The sequence below is a fragment of the Narcine bancroftii genome, chromosome 3 (assembly GCF_036971445.1).
Source record: "Narcine bancroftii isolate sNarBan1 chromosome 3, sNarBan1.hap1, whole genome shotgun sequence".
In the NCBI taxonomy this organism is placed as follows: Eukaryota; Metazoa; Chordata; class Chondrichthyes; order Torpediniformes; family Narcinidae; genus Narcine; species Narcine bancroftii.
Genome location: NC_091471.1, coordinates 36,597,155 through 36,621,381, shown reverse-complemented (window position 1 = coordinate 36,621,381; position 24,227 = coordinate 36,597,155). Strand labels below are relative to the sequence as shown.

The window sequence follows — 24,227 nt, the reverse complement described above, 5'->3', positions numbered from 1 at the left end:
CTTTCTTCAGTGTCACCCTTTTCTTCTTGTCAAACTGCACATAGATGTTTGGCCTGTCCAGAAGGGAGATGTCGCTGTCTTTGATCGCAACAAGCTGCAGCCAGGGATCGGGAACAGGCTGTGGCCAGGCTTGAGTTCAGGTAACTGAATAGCGAATGAGTACAGAAGCAATAGGCAAGAGTATCTCTGCTCAAACTCACTTGTTTGGTCATTAAAACCCATGCAGCAGAGCCTATTCCAAACTCCTCTTGGTCCCCCTTGCCACTGGATCAGGACCTTGACCCACATGATAGTTCTGGGACCACAAACTGAAATAAACCATGCAAAAGCCAGGTCCACTCCAGAGTGAGCCACTTCCATTCCACCACGGGGAGCTGAAAGCAAGTTGCTCAAAAGTGACTTCTTATCTAAAGCAAGACTGCAAAAGAGCTCAATAGTTAGCTTGTCATCTCACAATTTCCTGCATGGCTGCATTTGAAATTAGAATGATTTTCTAAATATACTTCTTCATTTATGAAATCCAGCTTTTTTTTACATTGGCAAATATCAGACGAACTGCAAGCTTTTCGTTTCCTTTGCTTCTCGCACGGTTGAGATTGGCCCCGGGGAAGAGTGGAACCGGGCTGGGGGCAGGAAGCAGTATTTCGAAACTCGCGTTGCTGGCAGCTCTTTCTGGCCGGTGCGTCATCCCGTTCTTGGTGCTGACGCTGTCACCATGGCCTTCACCCTGTACTCGCTGCTTCAGGCTGCACTGTTGTGTGTGAACGCTATCGCCGTGCTCCACGAGGAGCGCTTCCTCAACAAGAGTGAGTGACTTGGCTGGCCAAAAAAATACATCTTAAGGCCACAAATGGCGTGGGAGGGTTGGGCAGATGACCCACTTAAAGGGAAACTATACCGGCAATGGCGTTACCATAGGCAGCCTTTAAAGGGCCCGGGGAGTGTTGGTATCTTGCGTTCCAGGGTTGACAGCTGTAAACCCGCTTCTCAGCGCTGGTCACTGTAGCCAATTTGTTGGTAACTGTTAACGTACTTCTCAGAGCATTCAAGACAGCAGACACTGTTGATCTGCATCGCAGGCCAATTAAGCGGTTGGTAACCTTTAATCTGCAGCCCAGGGCACCGAAGCCAGCTGCTGTGTTGGTAATTAATCTGCATGGCCAAGATCGGTCCAGATAACTTTCCAAGTTTATTGTCACATGCACCAAGGTACGATGAAGAGGTTCGTTTTGCATTCCGTCCATCCGTTAACCCAGACATCAGTAGAGCAAAATAAACGCAATAGAGAGTGCAAGGAATGCAGGGAGAGATCAGTTGGAACAGAGCATCCAGGGATCTGATAGCAGCAGAAAATGAACTGTGGGAAAACATGAAAGTCTGTGATTAAAGTAAAGCACAGTGCTGGAGAAACCCACAAGTCAAACAGTGTACTTTATGTACAATACTTGGCTCCAAAACATTGGTTGTGTATCTTTATCTTTGCTTTCTAATTTGACCAGATTGTGTTTTGAGGGAAATAAACGTTCCTTGAATCTGGTAGAGCATGATTTTTCCATTCATGAATCGTCTTCTTACTGCTTAGATCTTTGATGTCGGAGGGTGCCAATTTTTGATTAGTTCTTGAAAACAAATTCTCTGAAAGATAGAGTATATTTGTTATAATGTGGACTGGAGTAACCTAGAAAGACATAAGAGACTGAATTATCCTCCTTGGGGCCAAAAAGTTTGAACACATGTTTGAAATTGATGTTTTTTTGGAATAATGTATAAGTAGGAATTGTTTCTATTTGTAGTCAGTTCTAAGATAACAAAAGAAATCAACTTTTTTGCATGTGAGATGGTCTGGTTTATGCTATTTAAATAAGTTATTGTATCTTGCCAAATGGAATGAAAAGAAAACTCAGGATGGGGGGTGGCTTTAAAGAGAGAACAAAACATATTAAAAAAAACTTTACTTTCAAATAAATGGCACAGGGATAGTGGGTTGACTGGCTTTCTTTTCAATCTGCATGATGACAAAAATTGTATCAATTTTATCTATGAACATTTTGACTGCAGCACTTCAATTGATTTATTTTTCACTTTCTTGACTATTAGTCTCTACTGGGGCCTCTATTTGCCACTTAATGCAAAAGGAAAAGACAAACAGCTAAAGTCTCTTTTTCTCTCGAGTAAGAAAGGCTGAAGGGTGACTTGAAGATTTGTCAAAATGATGAATGATATTGACAGAATAAAGAATAAATATTTCCACATGGAAAAGAGCATAACTAAAGAAAGATAGTCGCCCACAAAATCCATTGGGGAGTTTAGAAGAAAAAAAATCTAACCAAAGGGAGTCAAGAATACTAAGGGAGTTGTTGAACAGGAGGTTGGACAAGCCTATGAGGGAGAAAGGAATATAGAATGCTTTATAGGCTCAATAGCTTATTTATGTGCTTTATATCCAATGGTAATGCTGTAAATAATTGTAGCGAGTTGTCCTGATTTTTTTTTGTGTGTGTGTACCACTTGAGAGTTGCTTTACTTTAGAAGCAATGTAGAATGTTAATCTTATTTGTCATGGTTGGCTCAAGGTCAGGTCATGGAAGTTGTAGTTAATTAATCCTTTCTTTCAGTGTCTTTGAGAGCTGTTCAAGAGATGCAGCACATCAGCTAGTGAAGGCAGTTTAGAAGAATTTGCTGCCTTTTCTCAGCTCTGGATACCATTTTTTAAAATTTTAATTTAAACAAACAGCAGGGTGGAAGGAAATTCTTGCCCATGAAACCCATGCAGCCCGATTACAACCGACTAATACTACCAACCCCATAGTTTTGGAGGATAGGAGGAACCTGGAGCATCTGGAGAACACCCACAGAGGTCACGGAGAGAATGTACAAACTCTTTACCGACAGCTCTGGATCGCTGGTGCTGTAATAGCATTGCTGTAACCATTTTAGTTCTGTATTAACTAAGAATTTGTAAAATCAATTAAATCTAAGAAAAGTTGACTGAATTAAAAGTAAAGATTCATATTTTGATTATTGTGTTAACAAATCCCAGTTTCTTAATAAAGTTTAAATATAATAAAGTGCCAAGCAAGTAATTTGCAAATTTAAAATATGCTAATAACTACATTTCAATAATCAATGTCTTTGTAGTTGGCTGGGGGGCAGACCAGAGTGTTGGTGGCTTTGGAGAAGAACCAGGGATTAAGTCACAGCTCATAAATCTGATCCGATCTGTACGCCTGGTAATGAGATGTAAGTTTTATGTTTTTATTCCACTCAGAATTTTGAACTATACTTTGCCCGTATGCTAATCACAGGAGGGATGGGTGGGAAGGTTTAGATTAAGTTTCAGGGAGATGGGAATCAGAATGCCAGGACAGATAGTGGTTCTGGAAAAAAAAATGATTTTAAGCTTGCATACAAAGATAGGATCAAGTAAGGAATCATTTTCCGGGATGCATCTATTTCAATGCAAGTTGTAGGAAGGGCAGATAAGCTTAAGAGCATGGATTAGCATGTGAAATTATGTCATTATGACCATTAATGAGACTTGGTAATAAGAGGGACAGACTGGCAGCTCAAAGTTCAAGGGTATCATTGTTTTAGACATGATAGGGAAGGATCAAAGGGAGAGGGGTGGCATTGCTAGTTAGGGAAAATATCACAGCAGTGTTCAGACAGTACAGAATAAAGGGATCGTCCACTGAGACTATACAAGTTGAACTGAAGGAATGAGAAAGAGATGACCACATTAATGGCATATTATAAACATCCCAGTAGTTAGCAGAAATTGGAAGACCAAATTTGCAGAGAGATGCATTAAACATAAAATTATAGTAGGAGGTGATTTTTAACTTTCCACATATTGACCAGGATTCCCATTCTGCATAATTCTGGATGGTTAGAGTTTGTCAAATGTATTCAGGAAAGTTTCTTACCAAAGAGAGAGAGAGTACAATACTAGATCTCCAATTAGGCAACAAAATGGCAAGTGACAGGTGTGTAAGAGAACACTTTGGATCTAGTGATCACAATGCCATTAGTTTCAAGATAATTAAAAGGATAAATCTAGTCTTCAAGCTGAGAAGATTATAAATTGTAGAAAAGCCAATTTTGATGGTATCAGAAAGAATCTGGCAAATGTGGCTTGGGAGCATGGCATTTCTGGTAAAGCTGTGCTTGGTAAATGAGAGGCCTTCGAAAGTGAAATTTTGAAAGACAAAGTTCATCTACCTTGCAGAATTAAAAATAAGATTAACAGGTTTCAGCAATCTTGGTTTTTGAGAGATATTGAGGCCCTGGTTAAGAAGAAGGGAGATGAACAGCAGGTATAGTCAGCAAGAAATAAATCCAATATTTGGGGAGTATAATAAATGCAAGAAAACACTTAAGAAGGAAATTAGGAGGGCTAGTAGAAGGTATGAGGTGGCTCTGGCAGATAAAGTGAAGGAAAATCCTAAGGGCTTCTCCAGATATATTAAGATCAAAAGAATAGAAAGAGGCAAAATTAGTCCACTTGAAGACCAGAATGGTTATCTGTGTATGAAACCAAAAGAGATGGGGGAGATCTTGCATGGATTTTTTTTGTATTTGTATTTACTTGTGTGACAGATGGTCTTTAGAAGTGAGGCAAACAAGCAGTGAGATCATGGAACCTATACTGATTTTAGAGGAGGGATACTTGCTGTGTTGAAGCAAATAAAGGGTAATTATAGGCCGATGAGCCTGACATTAATAGTAGGTACGTTATTGGAAAATATCTTAAGAGACAAAATATATAAATATTTGGATAGAGAGGGACTGATAGTCAACATGGCTTTGTGTAAGGTAGGTCATGTCTGACCATTCATACGGAGTCTTTGGAGGTTACAAGGAACTTTGAAGGAAGGCCAATGGATTTTGTCTGCATGCACTTTAGTAAGTTCCTGCATGGGAAGTTGGTCAAGAAGGTTCAGTTGCTTGGTATTCAGGATGAGGTAGTAAATTGGATTAGGCATTGCTTTTGCAGAAGAAGCCAGAGAGTGGTAGATGATTGCCTATCTGATTGGAGGCCTATACCTAGTAGAGTGCTTCAGGGATTGGTGCTGGTTTATTGTCATCTATATCAGTGATCTAGTAAATAATATGGTAAATTGGATCAGCAAATTTGCAGATGACACTAAAATTGGAGGTGTTGTAGATGGTGAGGAAGGTTGCAGAAGGATCTCAACCAGCTGGAAAAATTGACTCCAAATGGCAGATGGAATTTAATGTGGATAAATGTGAGGTGTTAAACTTTGGGAGGACAATCCAAGGTAGGAGTGCAGTAGAACAAATGGATCTGAGAATATAGATACATAGTTCCTTGAAAGTGGCGACACTAGTAGATGGGGTTGTAAAGAGAGCTTTTGGCACATTGGCCTTCATAAATCAAAGTATTGAGTACAGGAGTTGAGGTGTTTATAGTGAAGTTTAAGTTGTAAGAGATTTTAGTGAGGTCAGATTTGGTCTGTTTTGGTCACCTAACTGCAGGAAAGATATCACTGAGATTTTTGAAAGAGTGTAGAGAAACTTTACAAGTATAATGCTAGGACTAGAGTTATGGGGAAAACATTGAATAGGTTAGGACTTAATTTCCTAAGAGTGTCAGAGAATGAGGGGACATTTGATAGAGGTATACAAAATTATGAGGGGTATCGATAGGGTAAATGCAAGCAGACCTTTTCCACTGAGGTTAGATAAGACAAGAACAAGACAACATGGATTAAGAGTGAATAAGGGTGAATGGTGAAATGTTTAAGGGGAACTTCACTCAGAAGGTGGTGAGAATATGGAATGAGCTGCCAGTAGAGGTGGTGGATGTGGGTTTGATCTCAACATTTAATAGAAATTTGGATAGATACTTCGATGGGAGGTGTATGAAGGTTTATGATCTGGGTGCAGGTTGATTGGTTTGTGTGGAAATATAGTTTGGTGGAGATGCGATGAGCCGAAGAGCTTGTTTTGTGTTCTAGTGTATTCTGGTTCTATGGCATGCACTGTAGCTATGTCTGTTCTTCTCTTTGGTGGACCAAGGATTTCAAGTCTAATTTAATGGTATCCCTACCCAGTGAAATTAACGAATTCATTGTAGGTCAGCTGAAAACCTATCTTGATGCATTTTCATACTTTGCTTTTATCAGCTATGTGATCAGTTTCTTTACTGTATTATAATTTATCAGTAATTGATCATTTATTTTCATCTTATTTTTCTCTAGTGCCATTAATAGTAGTGAATTCCATAACAATTGTACTGTTGCTACTTTTTGGATGAAAATTTGATAAAGGAACCAACACATTATTCTTCGAAGATGAAATGAAGCAAGGTTTTCTGCAAGAGTGTAGACTTGCAACATTTCCTGCTGTTTAAATCCATGATCTCAAAGATTCCATGAATTGTATGCAAGAAAATTTGTTGCATTGTATGTTGTTTTGCAGACATCAGAGAAAAAAATAAAGAGATCAAAAACAAGAATGATTTGTTAATATTCTGTACAAACTAAAATATAGACTGTTACGAATTGTTTGAAATTAAAAGTTTTTCCAAGTGTCTGTATTGTTGCCTTTTCTTTCCTTCACAAATTGTTACATTGGTTGGATATGTGTTGGAAAGTACATGTGGGGAAGTCATATACAATTGAGGGATATGTGAAGTAGAATCAGATACATGGAGCTGATGTCTGTGGTTCAGTATGTTAAAACATTGATTTATTTTTCATCAATATTAGATAAAAATTAAATATTGTCCATGGGATACCCAGTGAACAGCTGCTTAAATTACTTAAGATGAGGAAAACCCTGTTTCTCAATATTTTCAAACAAGAAGATCCTAATGTCACATTTGTGGCCCGAAATGTGAAGTTAATAAAACATTAAACACTAGTTTTATCAGGTAAACTTCTCTGTGGCTTTTATTCTCCCGTTTCCTTTGTTCTCCTGCTTGTGTTCTTATCTCTCTCTCATAACACGTGACTTCCAGTACATCTCATACATATTCATTATCATGACATCCCTCCTTTAATCAGAAATAAACTTTACCTTCATTTATCAATATCCCTCGGAAACATACAAACATCGTAACTAATGGTAATACTATAACTCAACTACATAAAGTTTACTTCCTACAGCACTCATACATGCACTTTATGATATAAGATTAAAATACTGTCCCAAAGTTCTTATTAAAACTATGGCACAAAGTCTTCGTATCGTTTGGGCACTTTCCGGTTTCGTTTCGGCCTGCCTGCGATATTGTCGTCGCTTCTCGGTTGTTCACTCTCGGCGTCGGAAATACTGCTCGCCACGGCTTCGGGTGTTTCTGGCGCTCTAGTCACTTCATCAGGAGTGCTGGTAACTGCCTCTGGAACATCATCAGGTCTCTCAGTTTCAGCATCTCGTATTGGCCTTTCAACCTCTTCGCTCGATGTATCTCTGGACTGGTACCTTTTTACACTTGATACATTTCTCTTATACAGGACTCCAGTCGGAGACTTGACTGTCACCATACTGCCACTTCTGGATACGACAGTATAGGGTTGATGGTAATAAGGTGTGTCTAGCTTACCACCAGTTTCATGCCTCACTAGAACATTATCTCCTGGCATGATGTCTGAGTACTTGGCTCCACGTTTCGAATCTGTACAGCTTTGCTGCACCTTTCTTTTCAGCATCGTGGTCCCTCATCTCCTGGTCGTCTCGGATTTCCTTTATTTCTGGCATTTTTGTGCGGATTTTTCTCCCAAAAAATGCTTCTGCAGGACTTTTTCCAGTGGTTGCATGAGGCGTTGTTCGATAGACAGCCACATAAGATAGCAATGCTTCTCTCCAATTTTGTCCTTCTGCGTGTGCAATCCTCAATCGTTTTTCAATGGATTGATTTTGTCTCTCTACTTCTCCGTTGGCTTGCGGCCATTTCGGAGTTACTTTATGATGGTGGATACCTGTGGTCCTCATGTATTCCGCAAATGTCTCTGAAATGAATTGTGGACCATTGTCAGAGTATAATGTAACAGGTAATCCATATCTTGCGAATATCTCTGCTAATGCTTGTATTGTTTTTTCAGTGGTTCTGGACTTCAACACCACGTACTCATAGTATCTGCTGTAGTAATCTATCACTACCATAATTGATTCACCCGTCGGTAAAGGTCCAAGAAAATCAACAGCTACGTCGATCCATGGTCCCGTCGGAAGTTGCGTACTCCGGATCGGTTCGGGCGGATTACTCCTACTTGTGATTTGACATCCGTGACAAGTTTTAACAAATTTCCCTGCGTCTTTATCACAACTTGGCCACCATACCTTGGTTCTGAGGTTTTGCTTGGTACCAACAATACCTAGGTGTCCTTCATGCGCTAAGGATACGATCTTCGGTCTCAATCTTTGCGGTATACCAATCTGCAACTTCTTAATACACACTGTCCGATGCAACAAAGTTCGTCTCTAATGTGAATGTAAGCCTTGTGAGTACACTTGTCCCATTGTCCACTCTGTATGCATTCTCTTACTTCCATGAGTTCTGGATCACGTTCAGATTCTCTCTCGACTTCCTTCGTAGTCACAGCTTTCGGTGTCGCCTGAATAGCTACGAAGCGTACAAAGCTCTCTGTTTCTGTTCCCAAATCTGACTTGGATTGTGGACATCCATCCTTCACCAATCTGGACAGCGGATCAGCAATGTTTGCTTTCCCTGCTATGTGGATTACTTTATATTTGTAGGGTTGTAGTCTGAGTACCCATCTCTCTATTCTGGCACATGGTTTGGATCTAGGTGCATAGATCACCTCTAATGGCTTATGATCTGTGATGAGTTCAAATTCAATGCCGTATAAATATGCATGGAACCTCTCACAGGCCCATACAAGTCCGAGTGCTTCTTTCTCTGTCTGAGAGTATCTTCTTTCCACATCTGATAACGATCTGCTGGCATAGGCAATGATTCGTGGTCCTCCATCATGCATCTGGACCAACACGGCTCCTAAACCAACCTGGCTGGCATCCGCTATGACTTTGATTGATTCCGCCAGATCGTAATATCCAAGAGTTTTTGCATCTGTCAGGCTTTGCTTCAGCGCTGTGAACGCTTTCTTCTGCTCAGATCCAAAATGAAATGGTACACCTTTCCTGGTTAGTTTCCTTAGTGGTTCTGCCACTGTAGCGAAATTAGGAATGAACTTTGCACAAAAATTGACCAATCCTAGGAAACTCCTCATCTCTGTTACGTTCTGAGGTGCACGTGCCTCTTCAATAGCTTTCACCTTGGCCTCTGCAGGGTTTAGTCCTTTCCGTGTAAGTTTATGTCCCATGAAGTCCATTTCTGACACACCGAACTGGCACTTGTTTCCATTCACGGTAAGGCCTGCCTCCTGTAGTCTAGATAGTACACGCCTCAACCGTTTGTCATGCTCTTCCTTCGTTGGTGCATGGACTATGATGTCATCAGAAATGTTGGCAACTCCAGGAATACCTTGAATCACTCGATGGATTTCATACTGGTAGATCTCCGAAGCTGCATTAATTCCAAATGATAGTCTCTTGTAACGATACAATCCACAGTGAGTCACAAATGTTGTTACATCTCGGGAACCTGGATCCAGCTCTAATTGATGATAGCCCCATTTCAGATCAATTTTTGAGAATACCTTGCTGGTAGTTAGTTCTTGAAGTATTTCCTCCACTGTTGGTATAGGGTGTCGTTCTCTAATTATAGCTTCATTGGCCATTCTCATGTCAACACATAGTCTTATGTCACCCTTTGGTTTGGGCACAATCACTACGGGACTGACCCATTGTGTCGAATGTTCCACTGGTTCAATAATGACTTGTTCGATCAATTCTTTAATTTTGGCTTCGACTTTCCCACGAAGTCCAAACGGAGTTCGGCGCATTGGTTGTGCCTTGGATTTGACCGTTTCATCTACCGATAGCTTCAATTGTCGACCTTTCAGCTTTCCTACTCCTAGGAAGACTGCGGGGAATTCTTGCTTCATATCCTCGTATGACTGAATTGAATTGACACAAGCTCCAATATGAAGTATTGCTAGGTCTTGCGCTGTGCTTCTACTCAGCAATGGTTCTCCCCTCTCTTCTATGACCATAAACTCTGCTTCGGTGTACTTATCTCCAGCTTCAACAGTTGCAGTAAAACATCCAATGGTCTGCAATGGCTTTGTTGCTGTGTATGGATACAGTTTCTTGGAACACTTCTTTGAGGTACAGATGATCTTTTTCTTTTTCAACTTCTCCCATAAATGTCGATCAATCACATTACTGTCACTGCCTGAGTCTACAATGACCTGCACTGTCACTCCACCAATGATCACTGGGACCTTCTCATGATGTACTTCATTCAACGTAAATTGGTAACAACTCTGTCCCTCCTGGGTATCATCATCGTCACCGTCTATCTGGCGAATGATATCTTTCTTTCCAGGATACTTTCCTTTACCCCAGGCTTTGCCTTTGGAAGTTGTACTCTTCCTCTTCTGGTCTGCATTGGACTTGCTTTTGCACTTCTTTGCAAAGTGGTCCTTACCTCCACACTTTCTGCAAACTTTGCCTTTGGCCGGGCAATATGGGTCTTTTACAAAGAGGCCTCGGTTTCCACATCGATAACACTCCACGTCATGTGTCGGCGTATATCTTGGCTGATTATGGCGATGTGAGAGCCTCTTAATTTGCTGGCTTGAGTTGTCTTTCAGGGTCATGGCATGAAATTGCCCTTCAACAGCCTCTAATGCAGCAGCAATAGCTAAAGCATCGGTGAATTCCAACTCACTCCCCCTTTCCAGTAGACGTCTTCTGAGTTTATCTGATCTGCAGTGCTGTACGACTTGATCCAGTAATTGGTTGTCCAAATCAGCTGGCATGTAATTGCATCCAACAGCTAGCTGGCGTAGTCTTGTCACGTACTGAGCAATTGTCTGGCCATCTTCTTGTCTCGTTCTCCGAAACAAATGGCGTTGAAATGTAGCATTCGGTGTCACTATATAATGTGCATTTAATGCATCTACCGCTTTCCAGTACTCATCCTTTCTTCCAGTATTCAAAAGTGTTTTAAATGTTTCCCGAACTGCAGGTCCAGCAGTGAAAAGAAGTAACGCCCTCCTCTGCGCTTTTTGTTCAACTGTACCGGTATCTAGAAATAGGCCACGACTGTCGGCGTAGGATTCAAATTCTTCCAGCCATGCCTTCCACTTCACACTTACAGTGCTTGCATCACCCGTTGGGTCAAAATGAGCAATTCCACTATGTGTTAGAAAGTCACCGTCTGCACCAGCCATGAGGAAATATTCCAGCCCCAAAAGTACTGAGCCACAGAGAAAATTCTTATCACCTTGAAGTTGTCTGTAAACCTCTGTAATCTTGTTTATTCTTTAATTTTCTTCAAGCTTCTTTCATCCTCGTCGCCAATGTCACATTTGTGGCCCGAAATGTGAAGTTAATAAAACATTAAACACAAGTTTTATCAGGTAAACTTCTCTGTGGCTTTTATTCTCCCGTTTCCTTTGTTCTCCTGCTTGTGTTCTTATCTCTCTCTCATACCACGTGACTTCCGGTACATCTCATACATATTCATTATCATGACACCTAAGTAACAGAAAAACTGTAGCAATGAACATGAAATTTTATTGTTATAGCATTGTGCTTGAGAAGAGAGAAGTTTTGAAACACTGAGTGGTTTTTGTAGACTTTACATTAATTATCTGAAGTTGGTGTGGAGCAAACTGATCAAAGGAATACACATACAATGTTCTTAAGATTAATGATGAAACAGAAAGTTGTGAGAGTAGGAGATTTTAACATTCCACACATAGATTTGGACTCTTGTACGGTAAAAGGACTGGATGGGTTGGAGTTCGTCAAATGTGTACAGGAAAGTTTTCTACATCAATATGTAGAGGTTCCAACAAGAGAAGATGCAATACTTGATCTTTTAGGGAACTAGGCAGGTCAGGTGGCAGAAGTATGTGTAGGTGACCATTTTGGATCCAGTGACTGTAATATCATTGAAGTTAATTATGGAGGAGGATAGGTCTGGTCCTCAAGATGAGGTTCTGAATTGGAGAAAGGCCAGTTTTGAGGAACTGAGGAAGGGTCTTTTCGGAGTCATTGAGAATGTTATTTTCTGGCAAGGATGCATCCAGCAGGTGGAAGGCTGTCAAGCATGAAATTTTGAAAGCGCAGAGATTGCATGTTCCTACCAGTTAAAAGGGAAAAGTTAAGAGACATAGAGAACCTTGGGTTTCAAGGGATATTGGAGAGCAAAGGAGGGGGCTATACATGAGGTATTGACAACAGGAAGGAAATCAGTTACTTGCAGAGTATAGAAAATGTAAGAGAATGCTTAAGAAGGAAATTAGGAAAGCAAAAAGACATGAAGGTGCTTTGACAGATAACATGAAGGGAAATCCAAAGGGTTTCTACAAGTATAATAAAAGTAAAATGATAGAAAGGGACAAAATTGGACCCTTAGAAAATCAGAGTGGAACCTAGTGAAATGGGGGATATCCTAAATCATTTTTTCGCATTGGTATTTATGCAGGAAACTGCCATAGTGAATAAGGATGGAAGTGAAACAAATAGAAGTGTCATGGAGCATATGGAGTTTAAGGAGAAGGAGGTGCTTGCTGCCTTGCAATGAATAAAGGTAGACAAATCCCCTGGACCGGATATGATATTCCTTTACACCTTGAGGGAGACAAGAGCTGAAATTGCAGGGCCCCTGGCGGATATTCAAAAATGTCCTTAGTCATGTGGGAAGTGCCAGAGGATGCCAGTAGCTCATAATGTCCTGCTGTTTAAGAAGGGTTCCAAGAGTAAACCAGGCAATTATAGACGAGTGAGCCTGATGTTAGCAATATGTAAATTATTTGAAGGATTTCTGAGAGATAGAATATATAGATATTTGGATCGTCATTAGCTGATTAAGGACAGGCAGCATGGATTTGTCCATGGTAGGTTGTGTTTAACAAACCTTGTAGAGTTTTTTGTGGAAGTTACCAAGAACGTTGATGAGGGAAAGGCTGTGGATGTTTTTTATATGGACTTTAGTAAGGCCTTTGACAAGGTTCCACATAACACGTTGGTTTAGAAGGTTAGGACATTAGGTATACATAGAGAGGTTGCAAACTGGATTCAAAATTGGCTCGGTGGAAGAAAACAGAGTGGTGGTGGTAGATGGTGTCACATTTGTGGCCCGAAATGTGAAGTTAATAAAACATTAAACACTAGTTTTATCAGGTAAACTTCTCAGTGGCTTTATTTTCCCGTTTCCTTTGTTCTCCTGCTTGTGTTCTTATCTCTCTCTCATACCACGTGACTTCCGGTACATCTCATACATATTCATTATCATGACATCCCTCCTTTAATCAGAAATAAACTTTACCTTCACTTATCAATATTCCTCGGAAACATACAAACATCGTAACTAATGGTAATACTATAACTCTACTACATAAAGTTTACTTCCTACAGCACTCATACATGCACTTTATGATATAAGATTAAAATACTGTCCCAAAGTTCTTATTAAAACTATGGCACAAAGTCTTTGTATCGTTTGGGCACTTTCCGGTTTCGTTTCGGCCTGCCTGCGATATTGTTGTCGCTTCTCGGTTGTTCACTCTCAGCGTCGGAAATACTGCTCGCCACGGCTTCGGGTGTTTCTGGCGCTCTAGTCACTTCATCAGGAGTGCTGGTAACTGCCTCTGGAACATCATCAGGTCTCTCAGTTTCAGCATCTCGTATTGGCCTTTCAACCTCTTCGCTCGTTGTATCTCTGGACTGGTACCTTTTTACACCTGATACATTTCTCTTATACAGGACTCCAGTCGGAGACTTGACTGTCACCATACTGCCACTTCTGGATACGACAGTATAGGGTTGATGGTAATAAGGTGTGTCTAGCTTACCACCAGTTTCATGCCTCACTAGAACATTATCTCCTGGCATGATGTCTGAGTACTTGGCTCCACGTTTCGAATCTGTACAGCTTTGCTGCACCTTTCTTTTCAGCATCGTGGTCCCTCATCTCCTGGTCGTCTCGGATTTCCTTTATTTCTGGCATTTTTGTGCGGATTTTTCTCCCAAAAAATGCTTCTGCAGGACTTTTTCCAGTGGTTGCATGAGGCGTTGTTCGATAGACAGCCACATAAGATAGCAATGCTTCTCTCCAATTTTGTCCTTCTGCATGTGCAATCCTCAATCGTTTTTCAATGGATTGATTTTGTCTCTCTACTTCTCCGTTGGCTTGCGGCCATTTCGGAGTTACTTTATGATGGTGGATACCTGTGGTCCTCATGTATTCCGCAAATGTCTCTGAAATGAATTGTGGACCATTGTCAGAGTATAATGTAACAGGTAATCCATATCTTGCGAATATCTCTGCTAATGCTTGTATTGTTTTTTCAGTGGTTGTGGACTTCAACACCACGTACTCATAGTATCTGCTGTAGTAATCTATCACTACCATAATTGATTCACCCGTCGGTAAAGGTCCAAGAAAATCAACAGCTACGTCGATCCATGGTCCTGTCGGAAGTTGCGTACTCCGGATCGGTTCGGGCGGATTACTCCTACTTGTGATTTGACATCCGTGACAAGTTTTAACAAATTTCCCTGCGTCTTTATCACAACTTGGCCACCATACCTTGGTTCTGAGGTTTTGCTTGGTACCAACAATACCTAGGTGTCCTTCATGCGCTAAGTATACGATCTTCGGTCTCAATCTTTGCGGTATACCAATCTGCAACCTCTTAATACACACTGTCCGATGCAACAAAGTTCGTCTCTAATGTGAATGTAAGCCTTGTGAGTACACTTGTCCCATTGTCCACTCTGTATGCATTCTCTTACTTCCATGAGTTCTGGATCACGTTCAGATTCTCTCTCGACTTCCTTCGTAGTCACAGCTTTCGGTGTCGCCTGAATAGCTACGAAGCGTACAAAGCTCTCTGTTTCTGTTCCCAATTCTGACTTGGATTGTGGACATCCATCCTTCACCAATCTGGACAGCGGATCAGCAATGTTTGCTTTCCCTGCAATGTGGATTACTTTATATTTGTAGGGTTGTAGTCTGAGTACCCATCTCTCTATTCTGGCGCATGGTTTGGATCTAGGTGCATAGATCACCTCTAATGGCTTATGATCTGTGATGAGTTCAAATTCAATGCCGTATAAATATGCATGGAACCTCTCACAGGCCCATACAAGTCCGAGTGCTTCTTTCTCTATCTGAGAGTATCTTCTGTCCACATCTGATAACGATCTGCTGGCATAGGCAATGATTCTTGGTCCTCCATCATGCATCTAGACCAACACGGCTCCTAAACCAACCGGGCTGGCATCCGCTATGACTTTGGTTGATGCCGCCGGATCGTAATATCCAAGAGTTTTTGCATCTGTCAGGCTTTGCTTCAGCGCTGTGAACGCTTTCTTCTGCTCAGATCCAAAATGAAATGGTACATCTTTCCTGGTTAGTTTCCTTAGTGGTTCTGCCACTGTAGCGAAATTAGGAATGAACTTTGCACAAAAATTGACTAATCCCAGGAAACTCCTCACCTCTGTTGCGTTCTGAGGTGCACGTGCCTCTTCAATAGCTTTCACCTTGGCCTCTGCAGGATTTAGTCCTTCCCGTGTAAGTCTGTGTCCCATGAAGTCCATTTCTGACACACCGAACTGGCACTTGTTTCCATTCACGGTAAGGCCTGCCTCCTGTAGTCTAGATAGTACACGCCTCAACCGTTTGTCATGCTCTTCCTTCGTTGGTGCATGGACTATGATGTCATCAGAAATGTTAGCAACTCCAGGAATGCCTTGAATCACTCGACGGATTTCATACTGGTAGATCTCCGAAGGTGCATTAATTCCAAATGATAGTCTCTTGTAACGATACAATCCAATCTACAATCTTTTTCCTTTTCAACTTTTCCCATAAATGTCGATCAATCACATTACTGTCACTGCCTGAGTCTACAATGACCTGCACTGTCACTCCACCAATGATCACTGGGACCTTCTCATGATGTACTTCATTCAACGTAAGTTGGTAACAACTCTGTTCCTCCTGTGTATCATCATTGTCACCGTCTATCTGGCGAATGGTATCTTTCTTTCCAGGATACTTTCCTTTCCCCCAGGCTTTGCCTTTGGAAGTTGTACTCTTCCTCTTCTGGTCTGCATTGGTCTTGCTTTTGCACTTCTTTGCAAAGTGATCCTTACCTCCGCACTTTCTGTAAACCTTGCCTTTGGCCGGGCAATATGGGTCTTTTCCAAAGTGACCTCGGTTTCCACATCGATAACACTCCACGTCCTGTGTCGACATACATCTTGGCTGATTATGGCGATGTGAGAGCCTCTTAATTTGCTGGCTTGAGTTGTCTTTCAGGGTCATGGTATGAAATTGCCCTTCAACAGCTTCTAATGCAGCAGCAATGGTTAAAGCATCGGTGAGTTCCAACTCACTCCCTCTTTCCAGTAGACGTCTTCTGAGTTTATCTGATCTGCAGTGCTGTACGACTTGATCCAATAATTAGTTGTCCAAATCAGCTGGCATGTAATTGCATCCAACAGCTAGCTGGCGTAGTCTCGTCATGTACGGAGCAATTGTCTGACCATCTTCTTGTCTCGTTCTCCGAAACAAATGGCGTTGAAATGTAGCATTCGGTGTCACTATATAGTGTGCATTTAATGCATCTACCGCTTTCCAGTACTCATCCTTTCTTCCAGTATTCAAAAGTGTTTTAAATGTTTCCCGAACTGCAGGTCCAGCAGTGATAAGAAGTAACGCCCTCCTCTGCGCTTTTTGTTCAACTGTACCGGTATCTAGAAATAGGCCACGACTGTCGGCGTAGGATTCAAATTCTTCCAGCCATGCCTTCCACTTCACACTTACAGTGCTTGCATCACCCGTTGGGTCAAAATGAGCAATTCCACTATGTGTTAGAAAGTCACCGTCTGCACCAGCCATGAGGAAATATTCCAGCCCCAAAAGTACTGAGACAAGAGAACATTCTTATCACCTTGAAGTTGTCTGTAATCCTCTGTAATCTTGTTTAGTCTTTTAATTTTCTTCAAGCTTCTTTCATCCTCGTCGCCAATGTCACATTTGTGGCCCGAAATGTGAAGTTAATAAAACATTAAACACAAGTTTTATCAGATAAACTTCTCTGTGGCTTTTATTCTCCCATTTCCTTTGTTCTCCTGCTTGTGTTCTTATCTCTCTCTCATACCACGTGACTTCCGGTACATCTCATACATATTCATTATCATGACAGATGGTTGCTTCTCAGACTGGAGGTCTGTGATGAGGGGTGTGCCTCAGAGATCTGTGTTAGAACCATTATTGTTTGTTATCTATATAAATGACCTAGATGGTAATGTGGTGAATTGGATCAGCAAGTCTGCTGATGACACAAAGATAAGGAAGCATTGTGGACTGTGAGAAAGATTTTCAAAGCTTGCAGAGGGATCTGGACCAGCTGGGAAATTGGGCCAGTAAATGGCTAATGGAATTTAATGCAGATAAGTGTGAGATGTTGCAATTTTGAAGAGCGAATCAGGGTAGGACGTACACAGTAAATGGTAAGCCATTGAGGAGTGCGGAAGAGCAAAGAGATCTGGGACTACATATCCATTGTTCCCTAAAGGTTGCATCGCATGTGGACAGGGTTATAAAGAAAGCATTTGCCATCTTAGCCTTTCTAAATCAAACTATTGAGTATAGAAGTTGGAATGTTATGTTGAAGTTATTCAAGTCATTGGTGAGGCCACACTTGGAATATTGTGTGCAGTTCTGGTCACCCAGCAGCAGGAAAGATATCAATAAGATTGAAAGAGTATAGAGAAGATTTACCAAGATGTTGCTGGGTCTTCAGGAGTTGAGTTACTGGAAAAGATTAAACAGGATTATACTCGGTGGAACGAAGGATGAGGGGAGACTTGATAGAGGCATAAGATTATGAGGGGTATAGACAGAGTAGATGTGAGTAGGATGTTTCCACTTAGATTAGAGGGGATCATTACGAGAGGCCATAGCCTTAGGCTGAAAGGGGAGAGGTATAAGGGGATCATTAGGGGAAGGTTTTTCACTCAGAGTGTGGAATGAGCTGCCATCTCATTTAATGAATACAGACTCCTTCTTGAGCTTTAAAAATAAATTGGATAAATACATAGATAGGAGTGGTCTGGAGGGTTATGGAATGAGAGCAGGTCAATGGGGCTAGCTAGTTTTATTGGTCAGCACAGACTAGAAGGGTCGAATGGCCTGTTGTTTTTTTTTGTGTTGTAACGTTCTATGGTTCTACAGTAACAGAGAATTAGAGTATTTTAAGAAACCCAAAAGAAGACTTTTTAAAAATTATAATGGAGCACAAATAAGCAGCTTTAAAAATAGATAGTAGGAGTTTGTAGCGGTGTAGAAAAAGGAGAGGAGCTGAAGTAAATGTGGGTCCAATGGTGGACTAACCATTAGGCTGACTAGGCTGAAGCCTAGAGGCATAGAGGGTAAGGGGGCCCAAACCCCTAGGCTTCTGCCTATTCAGTAAACCTGTAGCAGTATAAATTTGACCCCTTGTAACTGCCAGTTTATTAAAAGAATGTCCTTTAATTCCGGGCAGATTACAGTGCCAGCGATTGGGACAGAGGTTCAAATCCCACGCTGTCTGTAAGAAGTTTGTATATTCTCCCTGTGTTTGCATGAGTTTTCCCTGGGGCTCCACCAGGATTTTGCCAATATTTATTTGTTAAACCTGTCAGATTCCGAGAGACCCTCGAACTGCAGCTTAGCTAGCAGCAGTGCTGTCACTGGCCCATCTTGTTGCACTGGGTGTTTAAGATATTTAGAAATACATTTGCTGTGTATTTCATTATAATAATGCCAGTGTGTCTGAGTCCATAGGCACGCACACAACTGGCAAATTGCATTCACTGCCTCCTTCATATGCAACTGCTGGGCGAAATGTGCAAAATCCATAAGCTATGGCTGTGCTTGGGCCCAGACACGGACACAGCCAGATTCCCCTTTCCCTGCGGCCACATTGCATTCAGCCGGCATCAGCCAGACGGGTGTAACTCGGGGGGAGAAAGGGGTCGATCGCTCCCTCCTGCCTGGCAGCACCCCTGACTCCACGGCCCTCTCCCACTCCGCGTATTTTTGAACTGTGAGACCAGCGCATCTACCACAGATGCCATAGACTCTCAGTTCAAAAACAAGCGCCACTGAATCCCTCATCTACATCAGAGCTCCCAATGCCCATCTAGGTGTGTGAGTGTAATAGGTCGAGGGGAGGGTTCGAAGTGGGCAGGCGTTGGGAGCTCTGGTCTCTGCAGCTACTGAAGCCCGAGTCCTGACTCCAAACCCTCCTCTCGGCCTACAATGAAGCTTCTGCCACCCATCCGGTGTGCATATGAAGTAGGCCGAAGGGAGGGTTTGGAGTCAGCATTGGGTCTCCGGTGTAGGTTGAGGGAAGGATTCAGACTGAGCATCTTCAAGCAGCATAACCTCTCCTTTCCCAGCGTGATGATGTAGCCCTCGGGGAGCTCGTAATCCACCAGGGGCTCATTCATGTTCAGGCTGAGATCCTCCTCGAAGTTGACCGAGGTGTCACATAATTTTACCTCGTTGAGCAGTTTCAGAAAGTTATCATTGAGTTTGATGCCACCATAGTCGACCCTGGCCATCACTGGTCACATGGGGCATGATGTAGCCTTCGTGCACGGGTGCCATGTGGGTGACTCCGTTGCTGCACTCCACCACACAGCCATAGGGGAAGAGCGAGAGGACAGACTGGTAGATGATGTGCATGGCAGGAGTCCTGAAAGTCTTGACGAGGATCTTGGCCATCTTCTCCCTGCTGCTGGCCGGGCTGAGGGGATGGTTGACCACCATCATGGCTTGCTCCTCGGGGAGGATCCTTATGGCCCTGTGGAAGAAGTGAGCCAAGAGAGCTTCTGCCCTGTCCCAGTCCACAATGCCATGCCTCAACGGGCTGACCGGTTTCAGCGTGGGCTCCAGCGTAGCTAGGTCTTCGCCCACAAAGTTCTCCTGGCGGTTGTCACCTGATTTAAAACATAGAAGATAGGAGCAGGAGTAGGTCATTCGGCCTTTTGAGCCTGCTCCGCCATTCAATGAGATCTTGGCTCATTAAAGTTCAGTACCCCATCCCCGCCTTCTCTCCGTAACCCCTAATTCCCTTATGCTGAAGAAATATATCTAATTCCCTCTTAAATATATTCAATGAACCTGCCTCTACTGCCCTCTGTGGCAATGAATTCCACAGATTCACCACCCTCTGGGTAAAGAAATTCCTCCTCATCTCGGTCCTAAATGGTTTGCCTTTTATCTTCAAACCATGGCCCCGGGTTCTAGACTCCCCCACCATTGGAAACATCCCTTCCGCATCCATTCTGTCCAGTCCTGCCAGAATTTTATATGTGTCTATGAGATCCCCTCTCAATCTTCTAAACTCCAGCGAGTACAATCCCAAATTGTGCAATCTTTCCTCACAAGTTATTCCTGCCATTCCAGGTATCAGCCTGGTGAATCGCCTCTGCACTCCCTCCATTGCAAGAACATCCTTCCTTAGATAAGGTGACCAAAACTGCACACAATACTCCAGGTGTGGTCTCACCAAGGCTCTGTACAGCTGCAGTAAGGTATCCTTATTCCTATACTCAAACCCTCTTGATATGAAGGCCAACATACCATTTGCCTTTTTAAACGCCTGCTGTACCTGCATGCTCGCCTTCAGTGACTGGTGCACAAGAACCCCTAGGTCTCTCTCCACTTCCCCATCTCCCAATCTATTGCCATTCAAATCGTAATCTGCCCTCCAGTTTGTATTACCAAAGTGGATTTTTTTTTTTTCTTTGGCTTGGCTTCGCGGACGAAGATTTATGGAGGGGGTAAAAAGTCCACGTCAGCTGCAGGCTTGTTTGTGGCTGACAAGTCCGATGCGGGACAGGCAGACACGATTGCAGCGGTTGCAAGGGAAAATTGATTGGTTGGGGTTGGGTGTTGGGTTTTTCCTCCTTTGCCTTTTGTCAGTGAGGTGGGCTCTGCGGTCTTCTTCAAAGGAGGTTGCTGCCCGCCAAACTGTGAGGCGCCAAGATGCACGGTTTGAGGCGTTATCAGCCCACTGGCGGTGGTCAATGTGGCAGGGACCAAGAGATTTCTTTAGGCAGTCCTTGTACCTTTTCTTTGGTGCACCTCTGTCACGGTGGCCAGTGGAGAGCTCGCCATATAACACGATCTTGGGAAGGCGATGGTCCTCCATTCTGGAGACGTGACCCACCCAGCGCAGCTGGATCTTCAGCTTCGTGGACTCGATGCTGTCGACCTCTGCCATCTCGAGTACTTCGACGTTAGGGGTGTAAGCGCTCCAATGGATGTTAAGGATGGAGCGGAGACAACGCTGGTGGAAGCGTTCTAGGAGCCGTAGGTGGTGCCGGTAGAGGACCCATGATTCGGAGCCGAACAGGAGTGTGTGTATGACAACGGCTCTGTATACGCTTATCTTTGTGAGGTTTTTCAGTTGGTTGTTTTTCCAGACTCTTTTGTGTAGTCTTCCAAAGGCGCTATTTGCCTTGGCGAGTCTGTTGTCTATCTCATTGTCGATCCTTGCATCTGATGAAATGGTGCACATTGTAGCGCATTTACCATATATCTGCCCAGTCCCCCAATTTATCCAAATCACACTGGAGCTTCCTGACCCCCTCTTCAGTGCACACAACCCCTTCTAGCTTAGTGTCATCTGCAAATTTGGAGATATTACATCCAATCCCCTCATCCAGATCATTAATGTAAATTGTGAACAGCTGGGGTCCCAGTACAGATCCCTGTGGCACCCCACTGGTCACCGCTTTCCACTCAGAAAACGAGCCATTTATCCCAACTCTCTGTCTTCTATCTGCCAGCCAATTCTCAATCCACATCAATACCTTGCCCCCCAATCCCATGAGCCTTGATTTTGCATGCCAGTCGTTTATGTGGGACCTTATCGAAGGCCTTTTGGAAGTCCAGGTACACCACATCCACTGGCTCGCCCCCATCTATTTTACCTGTCACCATCTCAAAGAATTCCAATAGATTTGTCAAGAACAATTTACCTTTTGTAAATCCATGTTGACTCTGTCCGATCCCTTCTCTGCAAGTCATATGCTCCGCTATTACATACTTAATAATGGATTCCATCATTTTGCCCACTACTGATGTAAGGCTCACCGGCCTATAATTCCCCGCTTTTTCTCTACCCTCCTTTTTAAATAGTGGGGTAACATTAGCTACCCTCCAATCCATTGGTACTGATCCTGAGTCTATCGAGTTCTGGAAAATAATTTTTAAAGCATCTGCTATCTGAATGTCCTCTTCTTTAAGTACCCTAGGATGTAGATTATCAGGCCCTTGGGATTTATCGGCCTTCAATCCCTTCAATTTCCCCAAGACCTTGTCCTTAAAGATACTGATTTCTTTCAGCTCCTCCCTTGCATTAGTCTCTATGATTCCCAACATCCTTGGGAGGTTATTTGTATCTTCTCTTGTGAAAACAGAACTAAAGTAAGAATTTAGTTGGTCTGCCATTTCCTTATTCCCCATTATATATTCCCCTGATTCTGACTGCAAGGGACCTACTCTGGATTTCACCAATCTTTTCCTCTTGACATATCTATAAAAGCTTTTGCAGTTGGTTTTTATGTTTGCCGCAAGCTTACTTTCGTAATTTATTTTTGCCCTCTTGATTAATCCCTTTCTCCTCCTTTGCTGCATCTTGAACTGTTCCCAGTCTTCAGATATGGTACTTTTTTTGGCCAATTGATATGCTCTCTCTTTGGACCTAATGCTGTCTCTAATTTCCCTTGTTATCCACAGTTGAGTCACCTTTTTTGGTTTATTTTTATGCCAAACCGGTATAAACGATTTCTGCAATTCTTCCATTAGATCTGTGAATGCTTTCCATTGTCTATCCACCGTCAACCCCCCCCCGCCATAAACACCTCCCAATCAATCTTACTCAACTCCCGTCTCATACCATCATTATTCCCTTTATTTATTCAGGACCTTAGTCTGCTTAATTTCTTCACTCTCCATGTCGAGTGAGAATTTGATCATATTGTGATCGCTCCTATCCAAAGGGCCTCGTACAACAAGATTGCTGATTAGCCCCTTTTCATTGCATAATACCCAGTCTAAAATGGCCTGCTCCCGAGTTCATTCCTTGACATATTGGTCTAGATAACTGTCCCGTAAACATTCAAGGAATTCCTCCTCCTCCTCAGTATTTTTACTAATTTGGCTAGTCCAATCTATATGTAAAGTCTCCCATGATGACAGCTGTTCCCTTATTGCACGCTTCTCTAATTTCTTTTTATACCTTCCCTCACCTCTACATTACTATTTTGAGGCTTATATACCACCCCCACTAACGTTTTCCACCCCTTGCTATTCCTCAGTTCTACCCACATAGATTCCGCATCTTCCGAGTTAATATCCTTCCTGACAATCGTGTCGGTCCCTTCTCTCACCATCAATGCTACCCCATCCCCTTTTCTTTCTTGCCGATCCCTCCTAAATACTGTATACTCCGGGATGTTAAGTTCCCAGGCTTGCCCACCTTGCAGCCATGTTTCTGTAATTTGGAGCTCATCTACACAGGCCTGCCCACCACTGAGGGGAGCAGTACTGAGGGCAGGGGAAGGCTGATGTAGTGTAGCTGACCTTGCAGTAACTCGTCAATCATCGTTGCCCTGACCTTCTTTATCTTCGTGTCTGCCTTCACTTCCATGTGATCTGCGACAGCCTGGAGCTGGATTTCTGGGCTTTGGAGGATGGAGGTGGGGTGCCCTCACTCCTGGGTGGGTGTGCTATTGGTTGGATCTTCATCCTGTGTGTTTCTGTGCTGTACGAAGCCCTGGTAAGTCTATTTATCATAGTTATTTAACATTACTTAACATCACTTTATTCAATGAAGGGTGAGGGCACGGGGGCAAGGTTAGGGGGGGACCTTACCTCAACCAAGCTCAACCAAAGGACCCAGGTGGCAGTTAATCTGCTACTGTGGGGGTCCTTTAGAGGAGGGGTCTGGAGAGTTAATAATGGAAGTTATAAAAATTGCAGATTGTAAATAATTTGGATTTGTTTTCACGATACAAGATATAAACCAATTCTCAATAATAATAATAATAATAGACAATCAATGGGCTATAGACCTGGAGGAATTTAAAGT

At 42.7% G+C, this 24,227-nt stretch overlaps 1 protein-coding gene across 1 annotated transcript; it reads left to right on the top strand.

The window, feature by feature from the left end:
- The first annotated feature begins 685 nt into the window (after nucleotides 1-685).
- On the top strand, nucleotides 686-6,558 carry ier3ip1 (immediate early response 3 interacting protein 1). The gene is made up of 3 exons (XM_069923827.1): nucleotides 686-806; nucleotides 3,139-3,240; nucleotides 6,225-6,558. Exons 1-3 carry the CDS (start codon nucleotides 716-718, stop codon nucleotides 6,278-6,280), a joined length of 249 nt encoding a protein of 82 aa, XP_069779928.1. The 5' UTR covers nucleotides 686-715; the 3' UTR covers nucleotides 6,281-6,558.
- The last annotated feature ends 17,669 nt before the right edge of the window (nucleotides 6,559-24,227 follow it).